Source organism: Physella acuta, unplaced genomic scaffold, assembly GCF_028476545.2.
Source record: "Physella acuta isolate Inbredline_101_S28 unplaced genomic scaffold, ASM2847654v3 ptg000017l, whole genome shotgun sequence".
Lineage (NCBI taxonomy): Eukaryota > Metazoa > Mollusca > Gastropoda > Physidae > Physella > Physella acuta.
In genome coordinates, this window is record NW_026731537.1 from 2,610,799 (window position 1) to 2,632,592 (window position 21,794).

At 32.6% G+C, this 21,794-nt stretch overlaps 2 protein-coding genes and 1 long non-coding RNA gene across 4 annotated transcripts in view; 2 read left to right on the plus strand and 1 right to left on the minus strand.

The window, feature by feature from the left end:
• LOC131938067 (mediator of RNA polymerase II transcription subunit 7-like) lies at positions 1–3,243 on the plus strand. Its single transcript, XM_059295960.1, has 5 exons — positions 1–236; positions 1,623–1,763; positions 1,865–1,986; positions 2,203–2,299; positions 2,787–3,243. Exons 1-5 carry the CDS (start codon positions 120–122, stop codon positions 2,967–2,969), a joined length of 660 nt encoding a protein of 219 aa, XP_059151943.1. The 5' UTR covers positions 1–119; the 3' UTR covers positions 2,970–3,243.
• Positions 3,244–3,344: 101 nt separating this feature from the next.
• Positions 3,345–21,794, minus strand: part of LOC131938058 (TBC domain-containing protein kinase-like protein) — a 29,046-nt gene continuing 10,596 nt past the window's right edge. Inside the window, exons 1-25 of one of the 2 annotated variants that reach the window (XM_059295938.1) lie at positions 13,745–13,876; positions 12,562–12,778; positions 11,749–11,821; positions 11,495–11,609; positions 11,283–11,356; positions 10,793–10,934; positions 10,617–10,686; positions 10,302–10,357; positions 9,734–9,795; positions 9,455–9,512; positions 9,157–9,247; positions 8,447–8,585; positions 8,070–8,169; positions 7,928–7,977; positions 6,990–7,095; positions 6,738–6,872; positions 6,505–6,567; positions 5,985–6,246; positions 5,694–5,779; positions 5,528–5,564; positions 5,267–5,428; positions 4,898–5,067; positions 4,593–4,768; positions 4,263–4,422; positions 3,345–4,109 (exon numbers count right to left, since the gene is read on the minus strand). In XM_059295938.1, the coding sequence (XP_059151921.1) occupies positions 3,999–4,109; positions 4,263–4,422; positions 4,593–4,768; positions 4,898–5,067; positions 5,267–5,428; positions 5,528–5,564; positions 5,694–5,779; positions 5,985–6,246; positions 6,505–6,567; positions 6,738–6,872; positions 6,990–7,095; positions 7,928–7,977; positions 8,070–8,169; positions 8,447–8,585; positions 9,157–9,247; positions 9,455–9,512; positions 9,734–9,795; positions 10,302–10,357; positions 10,617–10,686; positions 10,793–10,934; positions 11,283–11,356; positions 11,495–11,609; positions 11,749–11,821; positions 12,562–12,754 (2,691 nt within the window). In that variant the 5' untranslated portion in view covers positions 12,755–12,778; positions 13,745–13,876 and the 3' untranslated portion in view covers positions 3,345–3,998. Of the gene's footprint in view, positions 4,110–4,262; positions 4,423–4,592; positions 4,769–4,897; positions 5,068–5,266; positions 5,429–5,527; positions 5,565–5,693; positions 5,780–5,984; positions 6,247–6,504; positions 6,568–6,737; positions 6,873–6,989; positions 7,096–7,927; positions 7,978–8,069; positions 8,170–8,446; positions 8,586–9,156; positions 9,248–9,454; positions 9,513–9,733; positions 9,796–10,301; positions 10,358–10,616; positions 10,687–10,792; positions 10,935–11,282; positions 11,357–11,494; positions 11,610–11,748; positions 11,822–12,561; positions 12,779–13,744; positions 13,877–21,794 lie in introns of those variants that run through there. The other variant, XM_059295948.1, reaches the window with a different exon arrangement.
• Positions 13,925–17,461, plus strand: LOC131938076 (uncharacterized). Its single transcript, XR_009386272.1, has 5 exons — positions 13,925–14,169; positions 15,083–15,156; positions 15,360–15,514; positions 16,001–16,059; positions 16,444–17,461. It is a non-coding gene; the product is annotated as an uncharacterized LOC131938076 (long non-coding RNA).

A 21,794-nucleotide genomic window follows, 5' to 3' on the forward strand; every position in this document is an offset into this window, starting at 1 on the left:
AACACAGACAGAGACAGCGCTGCACCACAGACCACATCCTGAGCCTGACCTCATTTCTATATTTTTATTTTCGACGCCAATGAGCTCTTATTCATGATTTTATTAACAAAATACAAAAAATGTCGGAGGGACAAGGAGTCAGCGCATTTCCTATGCCCCCAATGCAGTATGTTATGAATTACTCAGATGAAAATATTAAACGCGGAAAAGCTCCTCCTCCACCCCCACCTATTCAGGTAAAATTTGTCATAATATTTCTATGCTTTTAATAAGCTTTTATTTAGAATCTAGATTTTAGATCTGTTTTAATAAATTTTATTTTTTAGAATAGAAGTAGCTTCACTTCTAAATTAGTAGGCATTTTGGTAAAAATGTTTCTATTTAACACAGAATGATAAAATTTACACAGAATCAAGAAGAGAGTCTGCCATTTAATAAACTACAAAAATTATCATTCTAGGCCCAGTAGTTTTTTTTATATGAATTTTTAAACCGTTAGGTAAAACAGCTTATTCTAAATCTAGACACTAGCACTAGATCTAGATCTAAATCTAGACTTAATTCTGCTTATTCAAGTACCAGAGAGTGGAGTGTTGAATGCTTGTTGAATGTTGTATCGTCTACTTAAAAAGTCAACTAAGTTAGTAGATCTAGCTAGATCTACTTGCGTACTAGAAGATCTAGTACTAACTAAACTCAACTTTAGTTTCTAAGTTAATAACTATTATTACACCTGTCCTTTAATAGTAATGCTGCTAATGGTAGGAAGTTTCAAGTATGTTATGTTATTGTATTGTTATATTAATATTATTATTATAATTATTAGGCCTATGTTCATGTAGTATGTACTGCTATGTAGTATGGGTATACATTTCAAGCCGACCCTAGAGAATTTCATAGTGTCAGCTGCCAACCAAAATGCGGAGAAAGTGCAAGTTTGATTGGTTGGCAGCTGACGTCGCACGACACATTTTTGGAGCTAAAAGGGGCAGAAAAGGCCATTTTTTTCTTAGTAGTTTTGACAGGGATTAAAAGGGACCACTCGAAATATCATCCATAGTATGTAATGTATTGTAAATTTGGATGCCTGTTGTGCAGTGTTTCTTTCAGACTTTTTTCTCCATGGGGGGGGGGGTGGGCACTTGAAATTTTCGGGGGGGGGGGATGGTAAACTTTCTTCGGGGGAGGGCAGACACTGTTAAAAGTATATATTTTCTACATAAATTACATAAACTTCATTTCGTTCGGGGGGAGGGGGGGGGCAAAGCCACCTCCGAAGAGATGCCTGGAAGAAACTCTGCTGTTGTGACGTGGATTGTCTTACTATAACAAAAATTTTAGGCATGGAGAGAGTGCGTGAGAATAGCCTCCCCTTGAAAGTGTTGTGCTAGCGTGTGTGAACAAAGCAGCATGTGAAGCAATGTGGGGGCGGTGTCAACATCCTGTACCTACTCGTCAGTTTCTCTTCTTGTAATGTGTTCTTGTGTTTGATGATAATTATACACCCATGATATAGATTCTCGTTGTGGATTATATTTATTTATAATTGTTACACCTGGCCCAAACAAGCCAAAAATACATAAGAAGCTGAGTGTTTTAAACTGTTTTTGTTTTATTATCAGGATTCATATACAATGTTTGGTGCTCATTTTACTGCTGATGAAGCCATTATACGCCCTCTTGAAGCATCAGGCTGTCGCAGATTATATCCACACAATTATGATCACAAAAGGGAGTTGAAAAAGTTAAATCATTCTATATTGGTGAGTCAGATAAAAATAGTAGGCCTAATTAACAAAAGTTTAAATAATTATAAATCTTGAATTTAATAGAAATTCAGCTAACTACTATATATGTCTTTCAGGTTAACTTTTTAGATCTTTTGGATGTTTTGATACGAGCACCAGAGTCACCCAAGCGTGCAGAAAAGTTGGATGATATTAACTTGCTGTTCATCAACATGCATCATCTAATTAATGAGTTCAGGTAGCTTTAATTTAATACTAATTAAACTAGATTAAAAAATATGGTAGGGTTAAAAAAATATCAGGAATTTAGGTCACATCTTGAAAATCCTTGCATAAAGTTGTTAAATTTTGAAGCGTGATTTATGCTGTTATAATGTATTAATTTTTTTTAAACAAATAATTTATTTTAAAACAAAACACTGAGTTATAATTAAATATTTCTTTTTGCAATTAGACCTCATCAAGCTAGAGAAACGCTACGCGTCATGCTGGAATTGCAGCGCACCAAAAGAACAGAGATAGCCCAGAAATTTCAAGAACATTTTGACAAGGTAGCCTAAGATTTAGAACATGTTGAGTGAATTGAAAAAACTTAATCAATAGATTCAAACGCACATTGTTAGTTAAATTATTCATAGGTTGCTAATGAGGTAAAATCTCTGACAATCACACTCCATGTGAGACGGTTTGGTGACTTAAAAAATAGATATCAGGTGGACTATTTATGAGGGATAGTACACAATATTTAAATTTAATTTAATAATAGGGTTTCTCAAAATAATTTTTTTAAACAAAGGGGGGGGGGGGGGGTAATTGCCATTGTGGGAAATTCACAGGAGGCAATTTTTTAGCCCATGATTTCCTTCAGGTTTTATGACTTATCTTTTCATGCTTCTCTACAGACTTTAAAAATTTATTTTTTATTATTGCCCCTTATATTTCAAATCTTCAAACAGGAAGTTACAGATCAATTTACATTTATTTATAACTGTTTTGCCCGTTTTATTTTTAAATCACAACTGCAATTTCTGCTTTCAGGTGCTGGATCTGATCCAGACAGCTTTTAAAGCGATCCCTAATGATGTCACACTGGACTCCAGCCTTTTGTCTGAATCAGAGATGCTGGGTCAGTCTGCTGATGTAAAAATGGAATTCATGGAATCTGATGCATGTGACAGCCTGGACAAAATGATGTGTCAGATAGTTGATGACATGACGTGACAATAAGCTCTCATGGGATTTTTTTTTCTGTGTAAATGTGTATACATTTTATATTTTAAAATATTTTTTGGGTTTTTTCCCCTCATTGCTGGTAAAAACAATAAGCCTCTGTGAGGCTGAGTAAGTTTACATCTATTAAAACATTGCATTTGTGTTGAGAACAGTTTTTTTATTCAAGAAAAAAATTCTGTATATTTTAAAATATTTTCACAAGAATGTTCACTTAGTTTCACTTTTCAAGGACTAAATAAACGTTTAATTTTAAAACTTTAAATGCCTCACTATATCCTTAGCTGAGTTCTAAGTTGGTTGATATGATGTTTGTGTTGCTAGTAATTGTGTATCAGTAAAATATCTTTACAAATGCATTGCGTGAGATGAAATAAAAATCACAAACTGTGAACATTTTTCTCATTCAATCAATCCAAAGCTTTATTTAAACCAGGTATGGACATCTTTGTACATAAAAAAGTATACATAACTGGAAAAAATTGTATGCATTCAAATTCTTAAAATAAGTTTTAAACTAGCAGATAAAGAAAAACAGCTATATAACAGGAATAGATTTTATTTCAAAATAATGAATTAAAAACTTTCTGTGCTTTGCATTCTTTGATTTTAATTTTAAAAATTGTTGACTTCAGTTTTCTGCTAAAATTATGAAACATCAAAATTGGATTTTCTTTTTTTTTAATTATATAAATATAAAACATTGCATTGTCTTCTGTGAAATGTGTGAATGCACTCCCACAATTACTCAATTCTTAACCAGCTAGAGAGTGAACAAACTAGAATTAGTAAAAATTACATTACTAAAATTATCTTAATGTAATACTAAATAGAGACTACAAAAATAATAAACTACTTTTATCACAAAGCCGAAATGTGTCATTCATTTACAATAATGGGAACAAATAATCTTATTAACATTTGGCAAACATAGCTTTTCTAACTAATACAACAACATAAGCTGAGCATTAACTGTAACATAAGAAATATCTTAGTAGCCCATCACATAGCAGTAAGCATTCATATGTCTGCAGGAGGTATGGTTATGAGACCAGTAGTTCTAAAAACATCAATTCCTTTATGTAGAACACATACTCTGGCATAGCCAAGTCGAACTAGCTCATTTGCAAACTGCAAATAATTATTTTTTGAGTAAATCTTACAAAAATACTTGGTCAAAAAAGTATAATGTGTATATAAATTTACTTTAATTAGAAACTTAAATTTTACAAAGTTTAAAAATCTACTAAGTAACTGAATAAATAGGAATACAAAAATACTAACATTAGAAGCGTTGCGACCTCTGCTTCCTACAACCACAACAACTTGGTTCCTTCGTGAGTTCAACTGCTGCACAGCTGGGCAAGGGTTCAGTTCACCTTCTGGTGAGAAGGCTGTTTGGAATGGGATGTTGATACTCCCTTGTAAAGTTCCTCTTTTGTAGCTGAATTTTTATTAATGGAAAATACTTTTGGTTTGAAATATAATCTGATTGGCTGCTTATTTTGGTCACAGCTGATGTAGATATAAATGCCTAAAATGTAGTATTTTTAAGCTTAAATGTATGAGAATAAATTGAATTGATTTTTAAAAAAAACTTATTTGAAAGGATACTCATCATAGTGACGGACATCTAAAATAACAATCATAGGTTTGCTATTAAATCGTCTTTTGGTTGGACTTCGGGAGGATGCTGATCCCAGCAGCTCTCCCAACTCTATTAGGTCTTCTGCAGATATCCTAGGACATTTCTCTCCTTTTAGTTCCTCTATAGACATGGCTTCCATAGACTATTACAAATAATGAATTGAAAAAACAAACCAATCATATTCGCCAATATTATTTAGTTAGATTTAGACTTTAAAAATTTCCTTAAATTATAATTAATTTTATTTTTCAAAAATTAAAACAATCCTTACCAGATCTGTTTGTGGCTGTTCATGGTAATCCCGACTATAGTATGATAAATTTGGACGATCATTTGAACTTTTAGACTTCAGAGGGCGAGCATGCTGTCTAAATGTAGCACTTTTAGGGGTGGAACAAAATATTTTTATTGAATCCTGGACACATCGCTCTATATCAATCTCTGGATTAAAAATTTTAAAAATTAGGTAAAGAAAAAACTTTAAAAATAATATATTTATTATAAAACGTATCAGGTATGTGTCAGCGTAATAAAACTTTAAAAGTTTCATTGAAATTGTGTATCAACTTTATAATATAGGATAACTGTTGAATGTAACATATCTCTACATAAACAATATCACTATACATTAAAAAATTACCAGGCATATCAGAGAAGAGCAAAATGCACTCGTTGAACCCAAAAGACAACAATCTATCTCGAAGTTGCTGAAGAATAGATACGCCAATACAGAGAGGAAACGATGAATTCCCCAACAGTAGAGTGTCCCATAAATGTACAATTTTATGAAGGGGGAAAACATCTGCAATTAAAAATAAAAAACACATTTTATGCTTTTAAAATATTTCAATATAATGTTTTTTTTACTCTAGACATAGAGTCCACAAAAAGCTTTACTCACGAGCATACATGGTCAGGAACCAAGGAATAGCATACAGCTGAAATTTTTAGAGGAAACACAAGTTATTTGTTGTTTCTTTTACTCAAATATTTTTTCTATAAAAATTAAAAATGACACAAAGTACATTTTATAGTTATAGATGAATTTTTAGAAATTTGCAAATTACATCTGGTATAAAACCAATCCCATCTAGATGATTGCTTAACTCTGGATCATGAAACGCTATGAGGTGGGAAAACACAGCCAGATATTCTAATGAAAAAAAAAAGTCAATATCCATTTTAAAATAATGCTTAAATCTATTATTAATAATGATATAAACTTTTTTATCATTTCTTAAATTTCTGCTTAACCTTTTCCACATATAGACTTTAAGTAATACAGTTTCAACTTAAAAATTCAATTATTATCTTTATCAATCTAAATTTTCAATAGCATTGTTTTATTAACAAATTACCCTGGATCACAGCAGAATTATCCCTCATAAAAAACTTGTTCAAATATTTTGGTATAAATGCAGACAAACAGGCAAAAGCCAATGCCTCATTGTTGAATGACAGTGCCAAAAAAGGAGCACAGAGTGAATCTAGACCTTGCCAATAGACATATTGGGGATTACTGAGCACCCACGCCTTGAGCACACGTTTGAATTTACCATGTGCAGTTGGGGATGAAAGCAGTTCATGATACTGATGGCACCTGGGAATATCTACCTCTATCTGAAACAAACATCATTCAGCTTATACTTGTATTGCAATGAAATTAAATATCATTTTTGAGACCATTATATATTTGCTACATTTTTACATGAAGCAGATAAAAAGGGTTAATTTACATGGCATTTTAAAACTGACTCATTTATTATGACCCAGTAAATACGTAACTTCTGTGGCTAATATATCCAACTACAATAACCATATTTGTTTCTAAGCTATTTGTTCTCTAATCTGTGCTCCAGTAAAAAGGTAATTTAATACCTGTCTATCAGTTGCAGTGGCAGTTTCTTTGTCAATAGATCTGTAAAATCCTTCTATATCACCCTAAGGAATGTGAGAGTAAATTAGAAAAAATGAAAGCTTGATAATAATTTAGAATCTTGTTAAATGTAGGCCTATTGCTCCATGATTAATTTTAATTTGAGATAGATCTATATTATTTTAGATTCTAAAAAATTGTTCTCTAAAAATGTATACATTTTAATTTACCACACCTCAACTTCAAGCAAAGCTGCCCAAACATTAGCTCTGACTAGTGGTGGAATGTCAACTCTTGCCTCTCTCCAAATATGAGGCCTTTTAAATGGATAAGCACTCAGTAACCTTGCATACAAAATGATTCTGTGGAACTGATTTGGTCAACTGAATTAATAAAAAGTACTTAAAACAAGTAAGTATAATTATTAAATAAAATATATAATGAGACGTACTGACAAAATATGAAATAAAGTCAGTGTCAAAGTTACCTGGTACTCAATATCTTTTTCCCTGATAACAAGTGGCAAGGCTGCAGAGCTGGTCAAGTCACCATTGCTTGGTGATGTTGGTAACTGGTGCTCAGGTAACTTCAGCCTGAAAGTAAATGAACAAGCCTGTGTGAATTCTATACTGGGCTGGTCATGGAATTATGGGGCTTCAAAATTAAAATTATAAGCAATTTCTTGTCTGTGAATAAAGGAGAATTTAACCTGAACTTTATCAAACAACATTCCTTGCGATTTCAAGAATAGTTGGTAGAAGAAATATACTACTTATTAAAGCAAATACTAGGAATTATTTATTGTTTAACAAGAACACAAAGAAGTGGCTACATTTGGTCTATTCAGAGGGGAGGGGTATTACCAGTGGTATAGCATGGGGGGAGGAAACAAAAAGGGTAAAAGAGTAATAATGAAAAAACTCATTCCGAGCTACATTATTGTATATATATATACATGCACTGATGACACAAGATGCAGCTTCTGACAACAGAACAAGCTATTGTTTGGACTACATTTGACTTTATTCAGTTAAACTGATATATCTATATGACAGACCACATTCAAGATTGTTCCACAGATACAACATAAGATTTAGATTTAACCAGCTTGTTCCTGCCATGAACCACCCTCTAAACTGAGCAGGTCTTATATTTTGGACCCCAGTAAGGAGCGCTTAAATTATTATAGAATACATATTTTTTAGACATTTTTTTTTACTTATAACCAACAAGGAAGGTAGACCTGCTAATTATGTTGCTTGATCACTATAGAAATTCTCATAACTGTCTTAGGTCTATGTGATTACAGCTGGTACTATTGTTTCATCTGGATTCCTTATCTTTAGTTTTTATTAATTATTAAAATGTGCTTAACAACTAACAAAATCACGCAAGATTTGATAACCTATGTACATTAATACTTACTCATCTTCCAAAAGAGGATAATAAGCTGTTGATGGAATCTCTCTTAGGCGCTGTGAGAGAGAAACATGTTTTAAAGGAGATTTTTTTAGGTTGGATTGCATCATATTAATTCAGTTAATAGTAAAACAAAAGAAGAACTTACAAATCTTAGCTGTTCCTGAGACAAAGTAATTACAGTATTGTTCAAAAGTTCAGCATAGTCTCGGTCTTGTCCAAACACATCTCCGTCTATAATACCATAGCTGTAAGTTTAAAAACAAATGTATGCATGCATGCATGTTTAAGTATACACATAAATATATAGATATATCTACACACACATATGGGTTTACCCACTATTAGGTATAATTATGAACACAAATATAAATACATTATATATATACATATAAATATATATATTCACATAATTACTACTACTTTATCTGTAAATTACTGTCAGTATTTAATTGAAACATTTTTGCTGTGAATTTTTATCTTAGTTAAACCTTCAGATTCTCTGAAAGAAAAACAGTTTACTACCATGGAAGTAAATGGACAGGAGGCCTTGTCTTTGACATTCCTGCTTTTCTCAACACAGTATCAAGGTCCCCACCAGCCAGCCGCCACAGATAGTAAACCTCTTGCATTGATCTCTGGGAAAGGTGGTCATCACTAAACTCTATGCAAAATAAATGGATACTGAAATTAACAAAGATTAACAAAAAAAAGCAAGGTCATTAATAAAATTTAAGTATCGAATACCAGTAATTCTTCAGCCAGTGAGTGTGAGGATGAATGTAAATGTGAACTGTTTCTCTGGTAAACAGATAGCATGAAGCATAGATTTTAAACTAGGAAGAACGTATTGATATATCTTTAAACATTACACTACAGGTGATAATAATCAGTCCTTTTATTTTAACTCTGCACAATTAATAAATTAAATGATGAAAACTATAATTTTAGTGATGATAATCTGCAGACGGAGTGGTCTAGCGGTAGAGAGCTGGGCTGCTAACCCGTAAGTCTCGAGTTCGAATCCGGGTTCAAGCCAGTAGACCGTCCCTGAGTCCACCCAACTCTGATGGGTACCTAACTCACGTTAGGGAAAGTAAAGGCGGCTGGGCATAGTGCTGACCACACTATCTCTCTTCATATGCCGAGGTCACAGAAACAAGTGAACTCTACTTCACTTGCCCCATAGACCGTCAGGTTTGAAAGGGAAACTTTACTTTAATCTGCAGACTTACCATTTGCTATTGTCTCATCATAGGATGGAAGTTCAAGGTCAACACAGCGCAATTCTGTTGTAAACATATTATATTCTTTTTTGTGGGTCACCTAAAATTAAAGAACTGTAATTTTAATTAAAGCACTTTGAAACCTGAACTCATTAACTTGGAATCAGAGGAACTAAAAATATTTTAATGTTAATATCTTTCATTAGTTCTCAATAATTTTTAAAATAAATGCCCTGTAAAATACCTTTTTAAAGTATGTTATATAAAACTAAAAGCTACAAATTTAGATTTAATTTAAACATCTTACTGCATTTTTTATGTTGACAGTGAATAAAGGGTGTTGCTTAAGCTCATCTGACTTTGCTCTGCAAAAGTCACATATATATTTTTTAAAATCTTACAGCTGTGTATGGAGATGTGATTTAAAAATGTTATGTTTGTTTAGATAGCAATGCATTGGACATAAGATAGAACAGTATTAACAATGTACACCCAATATAAATGATTATAATTTGCATTAAAACAGTTATATAAACCATTTAATAAACATTTGGAATACATTTTTTGTAACAAGTTAACATTCTACCTCTTTGTAGAGGACACAGTCAGACATAATCTAAGCACATCTCGAAGTTCTTTTGAATAGCCCTGTGGTTGAAACATTTGAAAACATGAGGTTTGAAAGTAAAAGCTATGGAAAGTGAAAATAAAATTACAACAAAAAGTTACATGCATTTATTTTTAATTATCTTTTGTGTAAGAAAATTAACTTATATTCAATTATTTACAACTTTCTTTAATATAATTATTGATGTGTAAGCAAAAATATATGTATTTGTAAGAAAAAATATGCAAAGGAAATAGGAGAGATGTTTAAGGTATTAAAAATATTAGAGCAAAAATATCATCCCAAAATGTATCTAGAAAACCATTGGTGCTCATTTGATAATAAATGAACCAGATTGTACACTATACAAGGATCAAAAGCTATTTAACTTTTGGTCAAAATGTGAAAAAATATTACAGATAAGAAAGGTTAAATTTGACTGTTTTTATAAAATACATTCCATGACATTTTGTTGCATATAATGAGGATTTCAAAATGTTTAAGGTTTTCATGCACTTCTTGTTTAGTAAAATGTTTTTACTATTACCTTTAATCTGTCAGCAATAACTTGATCTTGACAAAGTAAATCCAATGGTGACATTTCTGAAAAAGAGGCCATTAGTTTTGATTATATATATATATATATATATATATATATATATATATATATATATATATATATATATATATATATATATATATATATATATATATATATATATATATATATATATATATATAATACACAGAAAAGTACAATAAATGATAAAATAATGCTAATTTTGTATTTTAGACCAGATTTATGTGTAGTCTCATTAAACAAAACAGCTTTATATGAATACAAATATTTGTGTACTCCCACCTGTCTTTATGAATTCAACCATTTTCAGCAGGGTTTCTTGAAGACCTAATCCAGACCACAGTTCCTTTCCCTAATGTGAGTAGTAAATCATTTAACAGTTGTTTTTTTTTAAACTTACCATTTAATGAAATAAATAACGATCAAAGAACAAACAAGCATGCTTGATATTTACTTACCAAAATAAGTTCTAGTAGAATGATACCAAAAGTCCAAACATCAGTTTTTGGCCCAGATATTGGCTGAACACAGTGCCCAGTTTCATCATCAACCTTAACTGGGCCAGAACAAAACACTTCTGGGGCCAAGTACCGAGGTAAACTGAAAAATCATACATCTTTATATACTTATTCAGAATAATTTTAGAATTGTAGGCCTACTGCAAAACAAGAAATTTTCTATATAATATCTCTAGCAACAAAAACATTTCTGTATTTTGTTTCAATATGGTAGTTACTCATCAAAATGTCTACTTAATTTTAATACATAAAATAGGCTGACTGAACAGGGAGTTTCCATAAGAAATTTAAAGTTTTAGCTTCTAGGATTAATATATAATCCTAATGAAGACTGATTCTTGATTAGCCTGTACAGTTGTGTAAATGTAGATAAATTCTGATTTAATAGATAAATAAATAAATATTTGTGCATTTAAGATAAAAAGATTACCCTATTGGAAAAGAGACATCTGCTCCGTAATCTGTCATATAGTAGAGACCATATTCAGAGAGTTTGATGTTACCCTAAGGATTTTTTTTATAAAAGTAGATATAGTAAAAACATTTGTTTTTAAAAGTAGGTTTATGTTTTACTAAATTAAAACAATCAAAAGAAATAAAATAACAAAATAATGTAAGAATTATATTCATTAAAAAAACAACCTGTTTATCAATGAGAATGTTGTCAATGCTCAGGTTCCTATGTACAATATTGTTTCTGTGTAAGTACGTTAATCCATCTAACATTTGGAAAGCTAGTCGCACTATCTGACTTTCTCTGAAAATGTAACATTTATTGAGAACTTTTACTAGACGAGTCAGAAGTAGTAAAAAAACTATTACTAAACAAGTTTATGACACAAGGTTATCAATATTTTTTTAATTGAAAGAAGGGTTTATATTCTGTTATTACATACCCAAGATTACCATCACATTTAAGTTTTTCTCGTAAAGTAATACGATGATGTTCTGAGATTACAATAAGGCATTCTGAAATATGATAAATTATACAAACTCAATGTTAAAATTACTGCAATCACATTTATTTACTTAATACAAAATGTAAAGAAAATCTTTAATTATAATTTGTCTTGTGGAATTCCTATCCAATGATTTGTGTTATTCTTTCTACTACTGGGCAGTGAGTTCCCTTTGGTTTATGGATAACAAAAAAAACTTGATTCTTCTCCCCTTTGCTGTAGCTTTCACCAAGTTTGTCTAGATTCTAACAGCTTCAAGAAGTTATCCACAAACTTTAATGCATATGCATTAGTTTGAATAGGTTATATTATTAAAGTAAACAATGATGGTGTTTACAGTAGTAAAATATATCTGTCTCATTCTCATTGTCCAGTTGACCATTGGACAATACAAGAGACATGTTGACTAGGTGCCTCTTTTTCTCTCCTCAGTGTCTATCTAGCTTATTGAAATACCAATCCATACTTTGATGTTATTTTCCCATTATTTCTTTTTCCAAGTCTCTTTTTCTTTTACCTAGTACTAGAATCTAGCATTTGTAGTAAAGACTTTGCAAGTTTTGATGACCTTGTGACACTTTCAATATTTTTTAACAATTATCAAGTGGTCATCTTGAGGCTTATTGACCCTCTAATCCAGTCACACGCTATGTCATTGGAGAAATTGTCTTTATTTGTGATTCCTAACAACTTAAAGTAGCAAAATAAGAGATTATTCATAAATATTAGCATGAATACCAATCAACTTACCATGTTTAGTTTTGCTGATATCTAAATATTGACACAATTGTGGATGTGCTAATGTAGTAAGGTACTGAAAACGTCCTAGAATTTTTATAGAATTTGGTGTTAGAGGTAGTCCATTTGGTCCACATTTGTCATTAGGATGAGTGGCGGCATAAAATGTTCTGACGCCAAAGTCGGCTGTCCCCAATGCAGGCATATCCTCTGTAAGGATAGCCTATTCCTAGAAACAGGTATTTAAAATGCTTTTATACTTTTATATATTACAATATTGACAATACTCCTTAATGCATTAATATCTTTAAAAATAAAAGATATTAGTATTAGGGTATAAACAAATTATCCATAAATTACTCTCTAAATTATGATATTTCTTCTTCTTCTTCAATCTGAACTGTAATATTAAAGGGGATTTCCTCCAACAAAATTAATTATCACATGTCAACATCAATTATACAAATTACACCATTGTTTAGGGAATCACGGTAGTTTATTTAATTGAATTTTAAATTTTAAAACTGCTCAGAACTTTATATCTAGATTATTTACTTGGTGTGATTTAGGGAAAGACGAGAGGTTTTCATTTGCTAGCATAGAGTTTGCATCATAACATGAGCGTAATCTATTTTTTTTACTTTTTTGCACATAATAGCTTTTTATGAAGGTGTGTGGTTAGTGATTGACAAGTGTACTACAACAGACCCCAAGAACCAACAGGCAAGAACTGAACTGAATGACAGGCTAGCCAGTAGATTCATTTAAACTTCAAATCAAGTATAGTTAGTAGTTAATTACTATACTAGTAGTAGTATATAGTATTAGTATATAGCCTACTATAGTATATAAATAATATAATATATAGTTAAATATAGGCCTATTTTAAAGTATTTTTTAAACTTTAAGTATAGAGTGTAGTAGTATAGGCCCTATAAAAGTTGTATCTATATTATATAGATCTACTTTACTATACATACTAAATTACATACTCCATCCTGCCATAACAAGATAACCACATAGGTAGATCTAGAATCTAGATTTAGATCTACACTCAGTACACTACTGTAGAATATAGCGTGTAGACAGTACAGGCAGAGGGAGACGCCCACAAACAACTGAACTGACGTCTTACATTTTTTTATCTTTATTTATAATATTTATTCTTTACACTGTGAGCAAAGAGACTACAAACCTCGAAATAAGGGAATGAGGTTGACGAGTGAGGTATTCTAGATCTAGTTTTATATAAACGAAGCGACAGAAAAAAATGCAGCACAATGTGCAAGTTAGCTGGATAGCTGAACCTAATTCTGACAATTTCGTTTTTCGGAAAAGAAATAGAAAAAAAAAGGGATTAGCCCGTAGTGTCGAAACGAAAGTACAGATATTTTAAACTTGGCCGTACTGTCGAAAATCCCGCTGAAATATTTTAAAGTAATCGAACAGCTAAGATCGTTGTTTATTTTACTTACATAATTTACGATACCGAAACTAGATCCAACAGAAAATATAATTAATCGATTTGGTGGGAAATATCAAGATCTTTTTGTAGAAAATAAAATAGGTCTTGGCACTGATTAGTAAATTACACAATAATTAGATCTACATCTAGAAGGGGTAAAACTGTATTTTAACGTATTTTATTCCCGGTTTCACGTTCACCTCCAGTTGAGCGTATTTTATTATTAATTAATAAATTAGGGCCTAACATTATTAATAATTTAATTAATTACTAATAATTACCTAATTAGTAATTAGGCTTATTATTAATTTATTAATATTTTTTTATTTATAACATTTTTATTGATAACCCTTGCCTTAGCTGGCATAGCACGGGTGGGGGGTGCAGACTGCACCAGATGACACTATTTAAAATTTAAGGGGGTGACACCAAGGCAAAAAATTGCAAAATATACAGAAGAAATATGTTGTTTTGCCAGTCCCATTAATGATTAATTAAAATTTAAAGTTAAATAGTCTTTTAAGTACAAATTGACAATTATTATCAGAGGGTGGGGGTGATACCATGTCGTAAAGGTACTAACTATAGAGAAAACATTGCTACATAGTTCCAACTGTATTATTAACAGACTAAAGATAAACCTCGTTACTTGGGTGACACCCGATCTTGCGATGCCATTGGGCCTTAGACTTAAGCACTTTTTAAAAATTTTTACTAATTTCAAAACTTTAATCTTCAGGTTCTCTCAACATGGTCATGGAGACAGGAATAAGACAGACACAGGGACAAAGATACCAACAATGTTCTAGAACACTGCAATCAACTGATTTACAACCCTCTGTATTCAAGTGGCTAGAGTACTACCACCATGTATGTTACTTTAAGAGTTAATTGTTCAGATCCCTTTATGTGACTTCTGTGGGGTGGAGGACTATGCTACATTCTAAATTTTACGTATTCCATTTAAGAGTGTAAACTAAATTAAGATATTACTAATATTATTAGTATCACTTTTAAGTACCATACTGTAGTATAATAAAGTAAACTGATCTTGTCATTGTTTTGCAGGTGTTTTGTGCTTATGGGTTTATGATTACAGTAAAAAATAAAACCAAGAGCTGTGATAGATTGAAACAAACCAGGTATGATTGTAAATATGAAAGAATTTCCAATCTGATTTAATTAAAGGTGAAATTTATTGTACAGACTTTTGTTGGTAAACTAATTGCATCAGTAAAAAATGTAACACTGAATAATAAAGCTGAATGATAAATTAAAAACCATTATGTAGAACTGAACTGTTGTGATTGTATTTTGTTAATTTTTTTTTATTTGTACATGTAAGCTTCCTTTCAGGTCCATGGGACAGATGGAGAGATCATGAGTTTCTCTGACTTTGGCATAGGAAGGGATAGTGTAGTCAAGTTCAATACAATGCTCAGCCACCTTTATTTTCCCAACCAGTTACTAGAGCCCATTATTAGAACTTGAGACTATCAGGTTAGTTATCCAATGTTCTGCTACTCACATACACTGTATTATTTGTATATAGTTATATTTTATAAATCATTTGTTTATTTATCATTGTGAATTTAAGGTTACACTAAACAAGCACCAACTGTACTGCAATGTACTTCCCGATGAGAAGTGGGGTGCAAACATTTGATTTAAAGCCAATTATGTAAGGTGATTGTGTGGCTTAGCTATGGAGCAAGACTGTATAACCCAAAGTCTCAAGTTTGAATCTGGATTCAAGTCAGCAGAACTTCCCTGAGTCCACCCAGCTCTGATAGGTACCTAACTCACGTTAGGAAAAGTAAAGGAGACTGGGCATGGTGCTGACCACACTATCCCTTCATATGCTGAAGTCACAGAAACAGCTTATCTCTACTGCACTTGCCCCATGGACCTGCAGGCTAAATAAACTTAAGTGATGTGATACAGATATTTTTAATTTGTTAACCAAAACATTTTGTTTGTCTGCAGCGAACCTGGATTAATAAAACAGTGAAATCTTGCTGGAAAGTGCTATCATAGTATAACTGGTAACTAAAAAAAATTTTTGATGCTATTTTATTTTAATATTTAGTAGGGCTATATATGAGTTGAACTAAACTAAAAAAGATATTTTCATACATGAACTAATATGTGGGCACTATTGATTCTAAATGTAAAAAACTCAGATATCTTACTGTTAATTCAAAATGTGTCCTATATCAGTCAACATGTTTGCCAAAGCCACATTGTCAAACAAATGTTTGAAATAAAGGGTAGACCTTTGTAGACAATCTTTATTTTAGTACAATTTCCACACTCAAGATATTCCAGTTTTAATATGTCACCATAACGGCAACTGGTAGAGGACGTCTCTGTAAAGATTAAACAGTTGTCTTTATTTTCTTACAGAATGTGTATTTTTTGTTTCCCAGGATTTACCAGCCTGAGGGTTAAGGCGTCTCTTCAAGATGGATGTTAGAACATCACAGTTGGTTATTTTTTCAGGCCACCTGATGTTCAGTTTGCTACACAGCCATTCATTATTGAAAGTCTCAGAACCATAGAGGAGAACAAATTTTACATTGCTGTTCAACAGTCATATTTGGAAAACTGTAGACAGCTCTTGACATCCATATTGTGCGGAGGATGTTGGATACTTTGCTGATATGTCTTTTGATGTCCTCATCTGCTCCCCCATCTTCTTACAGCAGATCCTAAATGTGTCAAGTGATCCTGCTCCAAAATAGTCATTTCTTGTATCCTAAGTGGAACTCTTGTTTGTTGTTGATTCTTATCTCTTCTGTTTTTTCCAGTTGATCATTAAGCCTATATTAAGAAGGTTCATCATATTTGCTTAGCGTGGATTGGACATGTTGTCAATGTGAGAGTATAGCATCCTCAATATCTAGCCCTCCAGCTAAGTGAGGGTCCACTGAATTCCACCCTTTTGGTCTGATGTACTTTATACGTGAAAAGAGTATAACATTTCTGTACTCACTGAAAAAGGGCTGGTTAACTTGTGGATAATCTGGCAGTTGGAGTCTTTGTAGAGGTGTTGGATACTATTGCTGAATTTCTTAGCGATTGAATGTGCAAATTCAATTTTCTTCACTAGGTTGGCTTTCATGTAGAGATATTCTGCTATGCAGTATTTGTTTATAAATATGTGTATCTATATATCTATATATATATATATATATATATATATATATATATATATGCATATATTTATGTTTGTGTGTGAAACTAAGGTCTAGTTACACACAGTCTTATAATATTAAAAACTTGTTAGATTAAGATGTGGGTTAGAGATAGTCTGTTGCCATCAAATTTTTATTTATCGTGGAGGTTGTATGTATTGATTCCATTTTGTCTAGTTATTGAGCATACTGAAATCTGATAATATTGATTTATTATCTATCTACTTACTTGTCCACTTGTAATCTATATGATCTATTACTTGTAGCATCAAAATTATTCTTTTAATGTGAATAAAAATTTTAAACAAGTAAACTATCGCTTCTTGTTTTTTTTTTGTGTAGTTCAATGTCATGTTACAGTATAATTTAAGTAGCCAGTTTGTGTACCTGTCATTTTCTTGTAGTGGGAGGGGGGAAGGGCATTCATCTCACAGTGAAGTAAACATGTCTAGCATTTACTATGATTTACACTAGTATTAGTAGAAGTAATTCAAGAGAATTGCAAATTGAATATTTTTATGCATCTGTATTGGAAGGTTAAAAAAAATAAAAAGTGTGCACATTATCAATCTTCATATATATAGTTAACACATACATTAAAGTATAGCAAAGCAGTGACGTCGCTAGTTCGCACTCCACGCCCTCGCTACGCCTCTGTAGCAAAGTGTATATATATCCCACCGACAAGCTTTTAAAAATGTAGGGTACCAGCACAGGCGACAATGTCTCAATCACTAGTAAATAGGCTTGAAAGTACTACATGGACTTGTACAACTAATTGAGCTGTAATATGTTGCAAGATATGTATGGCTTGATGACACTGACAGGTGCTTAATAAAAAGCAAAGGATTAATATACCAGTGTGGTTTTTATGTACGAGAGGTTTATGGGGGGGGGGGGGGGGGTTAGGGCAAGTGTCTAATATCAGAAAGGGATGCTAGTTACGGCGCTTCATGAACAACGAGAGCTTCATTTATGACAGGATTAATCAGATTAATTTCAAACTTTTGCTTGGAGGAGGTGGATCACCTTTATTACAGAAGTAGGTGAGGATGTCAGATTTAGGGAATTTACAAGAGTACCCTAATGTTTGTTAGTAAACCGGTAATAAAATACTTTCTGGCTCTAACACCGATCTAGACTTCATGAACTTTATAAGTGGGTACTAGTTAGTTACACGTCAAGTATATTACTCGTTAACTAAAATAGTGTTGTACATGTTCACCCCCGCAATCTAATTGCCGCTCTAAAAGACTGAGTTACTCTAATGCCAACTTTCTCAAGTACATCCACTCTGGTGCAAGGTAAGATACAAGAATCTGACGAAGAAAAGTTTACTCGTGACCCAGAGAAAAACAAAATTTCGCCTGGTCAGCCTCATTCACTAATATTGACAAACTTTAAGCGATTAGCCCCAGAATCCACGATGACAATAGTACAGAAAACAATACCAACGTAAGTCAAAGCTCGGCAAGGTGGGATGCGACTTCTTTATGATGGTTTAATCAATTTCAGAGAGAACAAATACAAGAACAAAGTTTCTTCCAGGCAGAGTTTCTTCTAGGCATCTCTTTCACCGCCCCCCCCCCCGAACAAAATGGAATTTATATAGAAAATATATACTTTCGACAGTGTCCGCCCCCCCCCCCCCCGGAAATTGTTGTCCCCCCCCCCCCCCACCAAAGAAATTCAAGTGCACCCCCGGAGAAAAAAAGTCTGGAAGAAACACTGCTTCCAGGCATCTCCCCCCCCCCCCCCCGAAGAAAGTCTACCGCTTCCCCCCCCCCCCCCCCCCCGAATGAAACGGAATTTATATAGAAAACATACTTTTACCAGTGTCCCCCCCCCCTCCAGAAAATGTAGTCGTCCCCCCCCCCCCGCCATACGAGTGTGACGTCATTTATGGACGACCCCCCTTATACAACGTTGAAAGCAAAACCAACCCATACTTTAAACTTACCCAAAGCATAATCTAACACAACTCTAAGCTAATATATCAACGCGTAATTATAATAAACATAGATCTAATATAGATCATCACCATCTAATATAAACATATAAATTAACTAAACTTAACTAAACTAAACTGAACTAAACTTAACTGAATTAAATTAGAATATGTAATCTATAGTAATGTATAGACTGCTTCTCTAACACACGATTAGATTAATTGTAACTCTAAGCGAACTCTAACCCTAACACAACACCAACAGAGATTTTAACTGTAATATTTTACAAATCGTCACCTAACTTCAAATTAGGATTTCCCCACCCCTCACGCTCGAAGTGCGACATCACTTAGAATCACTTACAGATTTCCATTATTTTTCTTTTACTAATTATATTTTAGGGGTCATCCATAAATGACGTCACGCTCGTAGGGGGGAGGGTCAGTAATTTTGTGAATTTTGTGACGGTGTGTGATGAGGGGGAGGAGGGGTGTTCAGATGGTGTGACGTCACACTTTTGCATTATAAAAAAAGCAATGTTAGAAAACGAGTTTTAGCCATTATTTCGCGTTTTGCAAAACGATTTTTAATAAATTGTGGTAGAATTGATCAAAATACTCTATGTTGGCATACATCTAGTTCTGACAAGATTTTGGAAAAATATCGATGTTATAAGAAAAATTCTACAGCAATTTTAAGGGGGGGGGGGGGGTTGTAGACTGAGGTTGTGACGTCATTTAGGGGGGGTCTTGATTTTTGTGACGATGTGTGACGGAGGGTAGGGGGAAGCGTGACCCAGTCAGCACACATATATTGGCCCAATATTGGCTAAACATTGGTTACCAATATTGGCTACATCTTGGTGCAACATTGGCTTAACCTTGGCGAAACATTGGTAGTGAAACTCGGCATGATGTTGGCGCAATGTTGGCACAATATTGGCTATATCCCGGCTACATATTGGCCCAACATTGGCTAGATCTTGGCCAAATATTGGCTATATCCCGGCTACATATTGGCCCAACATTGGCTATATCCCGGCTACATATTGGCCCAATATTGGCTACATCTTGGCTCAATATTGGCTATATCTTGGCCCAATATTGTCTATATCATGGTTACATCTTGGCCCAATATTGGCTACATCTTGGCCCAATATTGGCTATACCTTGGCTCATCCTGTATTATATCCTGGCTACATCTTGGCCCAATAATGGCTATATCTCGGCTATACCTTGGCTCAGCCTGTATTATATCCTGGCTACATCTTGGCTCAAATTTTTATTTTTAGCATACAAAAAGATCCATTCTCATATCAGTCATAATATTTACAAAGGTAATTTCAAAATGTGAAAGAAATTTTAATCAAAATGTAGTAAAGCAGCAATACATACACAAGAACTGCTCATCTATTAAAATCTGTATTATACCATCCATTCAATTGTAAGAAAATTATAACTATACTATAAAGTATTGATTGAAAAAGAATATGTAAATAATAGTGTAGTAACTTTCATTTTGACTTTTATACAAACAAATTAAAACAAATATACAAAACATTTTCATATAATGTAACAGATGTTAAGCAGGCCTACAGTTTAAATTAAACTAATGTAAAAACTTAATTTACTGTACAAGAATACAGAAGCTGTCTTGTACTATGATACGTAAACATAACATTAAAAATAAAAAGTATTAAATATTTGTCTAACAACATTTAATTGCATAGCTCGTTTAAGTATTCTAATTAAGGTTTACATTTTAATGCTGGACCAGTCTGCCTTGTCCATAAATAACAGAACGAAAATATGTTCAGGATCTCTAGATTATAATTGTGGTTAAATAGTGTTGAAATGAATGCCATTGTGTATACAAAATGTACAATCTTTCAAAAGACAGATGGTTCGAGGGTTTATACGCATTGTGTAGAACAGGAATATTACTGCGATATTCAATAAATGTTTTTTTGTCTCGAGTATGAGGTATTTAATTATAGTAAACTGAATATATATTAATTTACTTCATTAATTAGAAATAAATATCACCAGCAGAAGTATTGTCAATACAAATGTTGCAAGCTTTTTTCAGATTGTACAGTGAAACTAAATAATGAAAGAAATTTGCAACTAATTCTTTAAAGAAAAAAATGTCAATTGTATATTTCATTTAGGGCATTAAATCTACACTAAACATACATACAATGCCAACTTAAATTATTATATTATTACAAAAGGAAACAATTTATTAATTTAAAATCAGCATTGTTCTTAGACTATTTTGGTAAGAGCATCTTTTCTTTTCGTTAAGCACTTAAATGCAATATGTATTAAACTGTTAACCTGATCCATCTGATCAATTTTTTTTTTTTAAAATCTGATCTAAAATTATTACGAAAATCACTGTTGTCCTCATTCTTGTGGACCCTTGTGGAGCTGAGAGACACAACCACACCTCTCTATTTTTATACTTGGTTTTAGGAGATTCCCCAAAGTTGGGTCCATAACACTCTGCCTGCTTGTGTTTTGTTGGTTTCTGATATTTTCCATGTTTGTTTTGGATAACAAACTTTCTCTTTCCTTTGGGATTCAAATCCAATAAAAGTCTGGTTGTTGATTTGTGCAAGGTATGTCATAA

What these genes read in the sequence shown, in the direction of transcription:
- LOC131938067 (XM_059295960.1), top strand. Translation starts at nt 120, where the DNA reads ATGTCGGAGGGACAAGGAGTCAGCGCATTTCCTATGCCCCCAATGCAG. An exon ending in AGTTAAATCATTCTATATTG is followed by an intron (nt 1,764 to 1,864) that starts GTGAGTCAGATA and finishes TATGTCTTTCAG; the next exon opens with GTTAACTTTTTAGATCTTTT. An exon ending in TTCAAGAACATTTTGACAAG is followed by an intron (nt 2,300 to 2,786) that starts GTAGCCTAAGAT and finishes TTCTGCTTTCAG; the next exon opens with GTGCTGGATCTGATCCAGAC.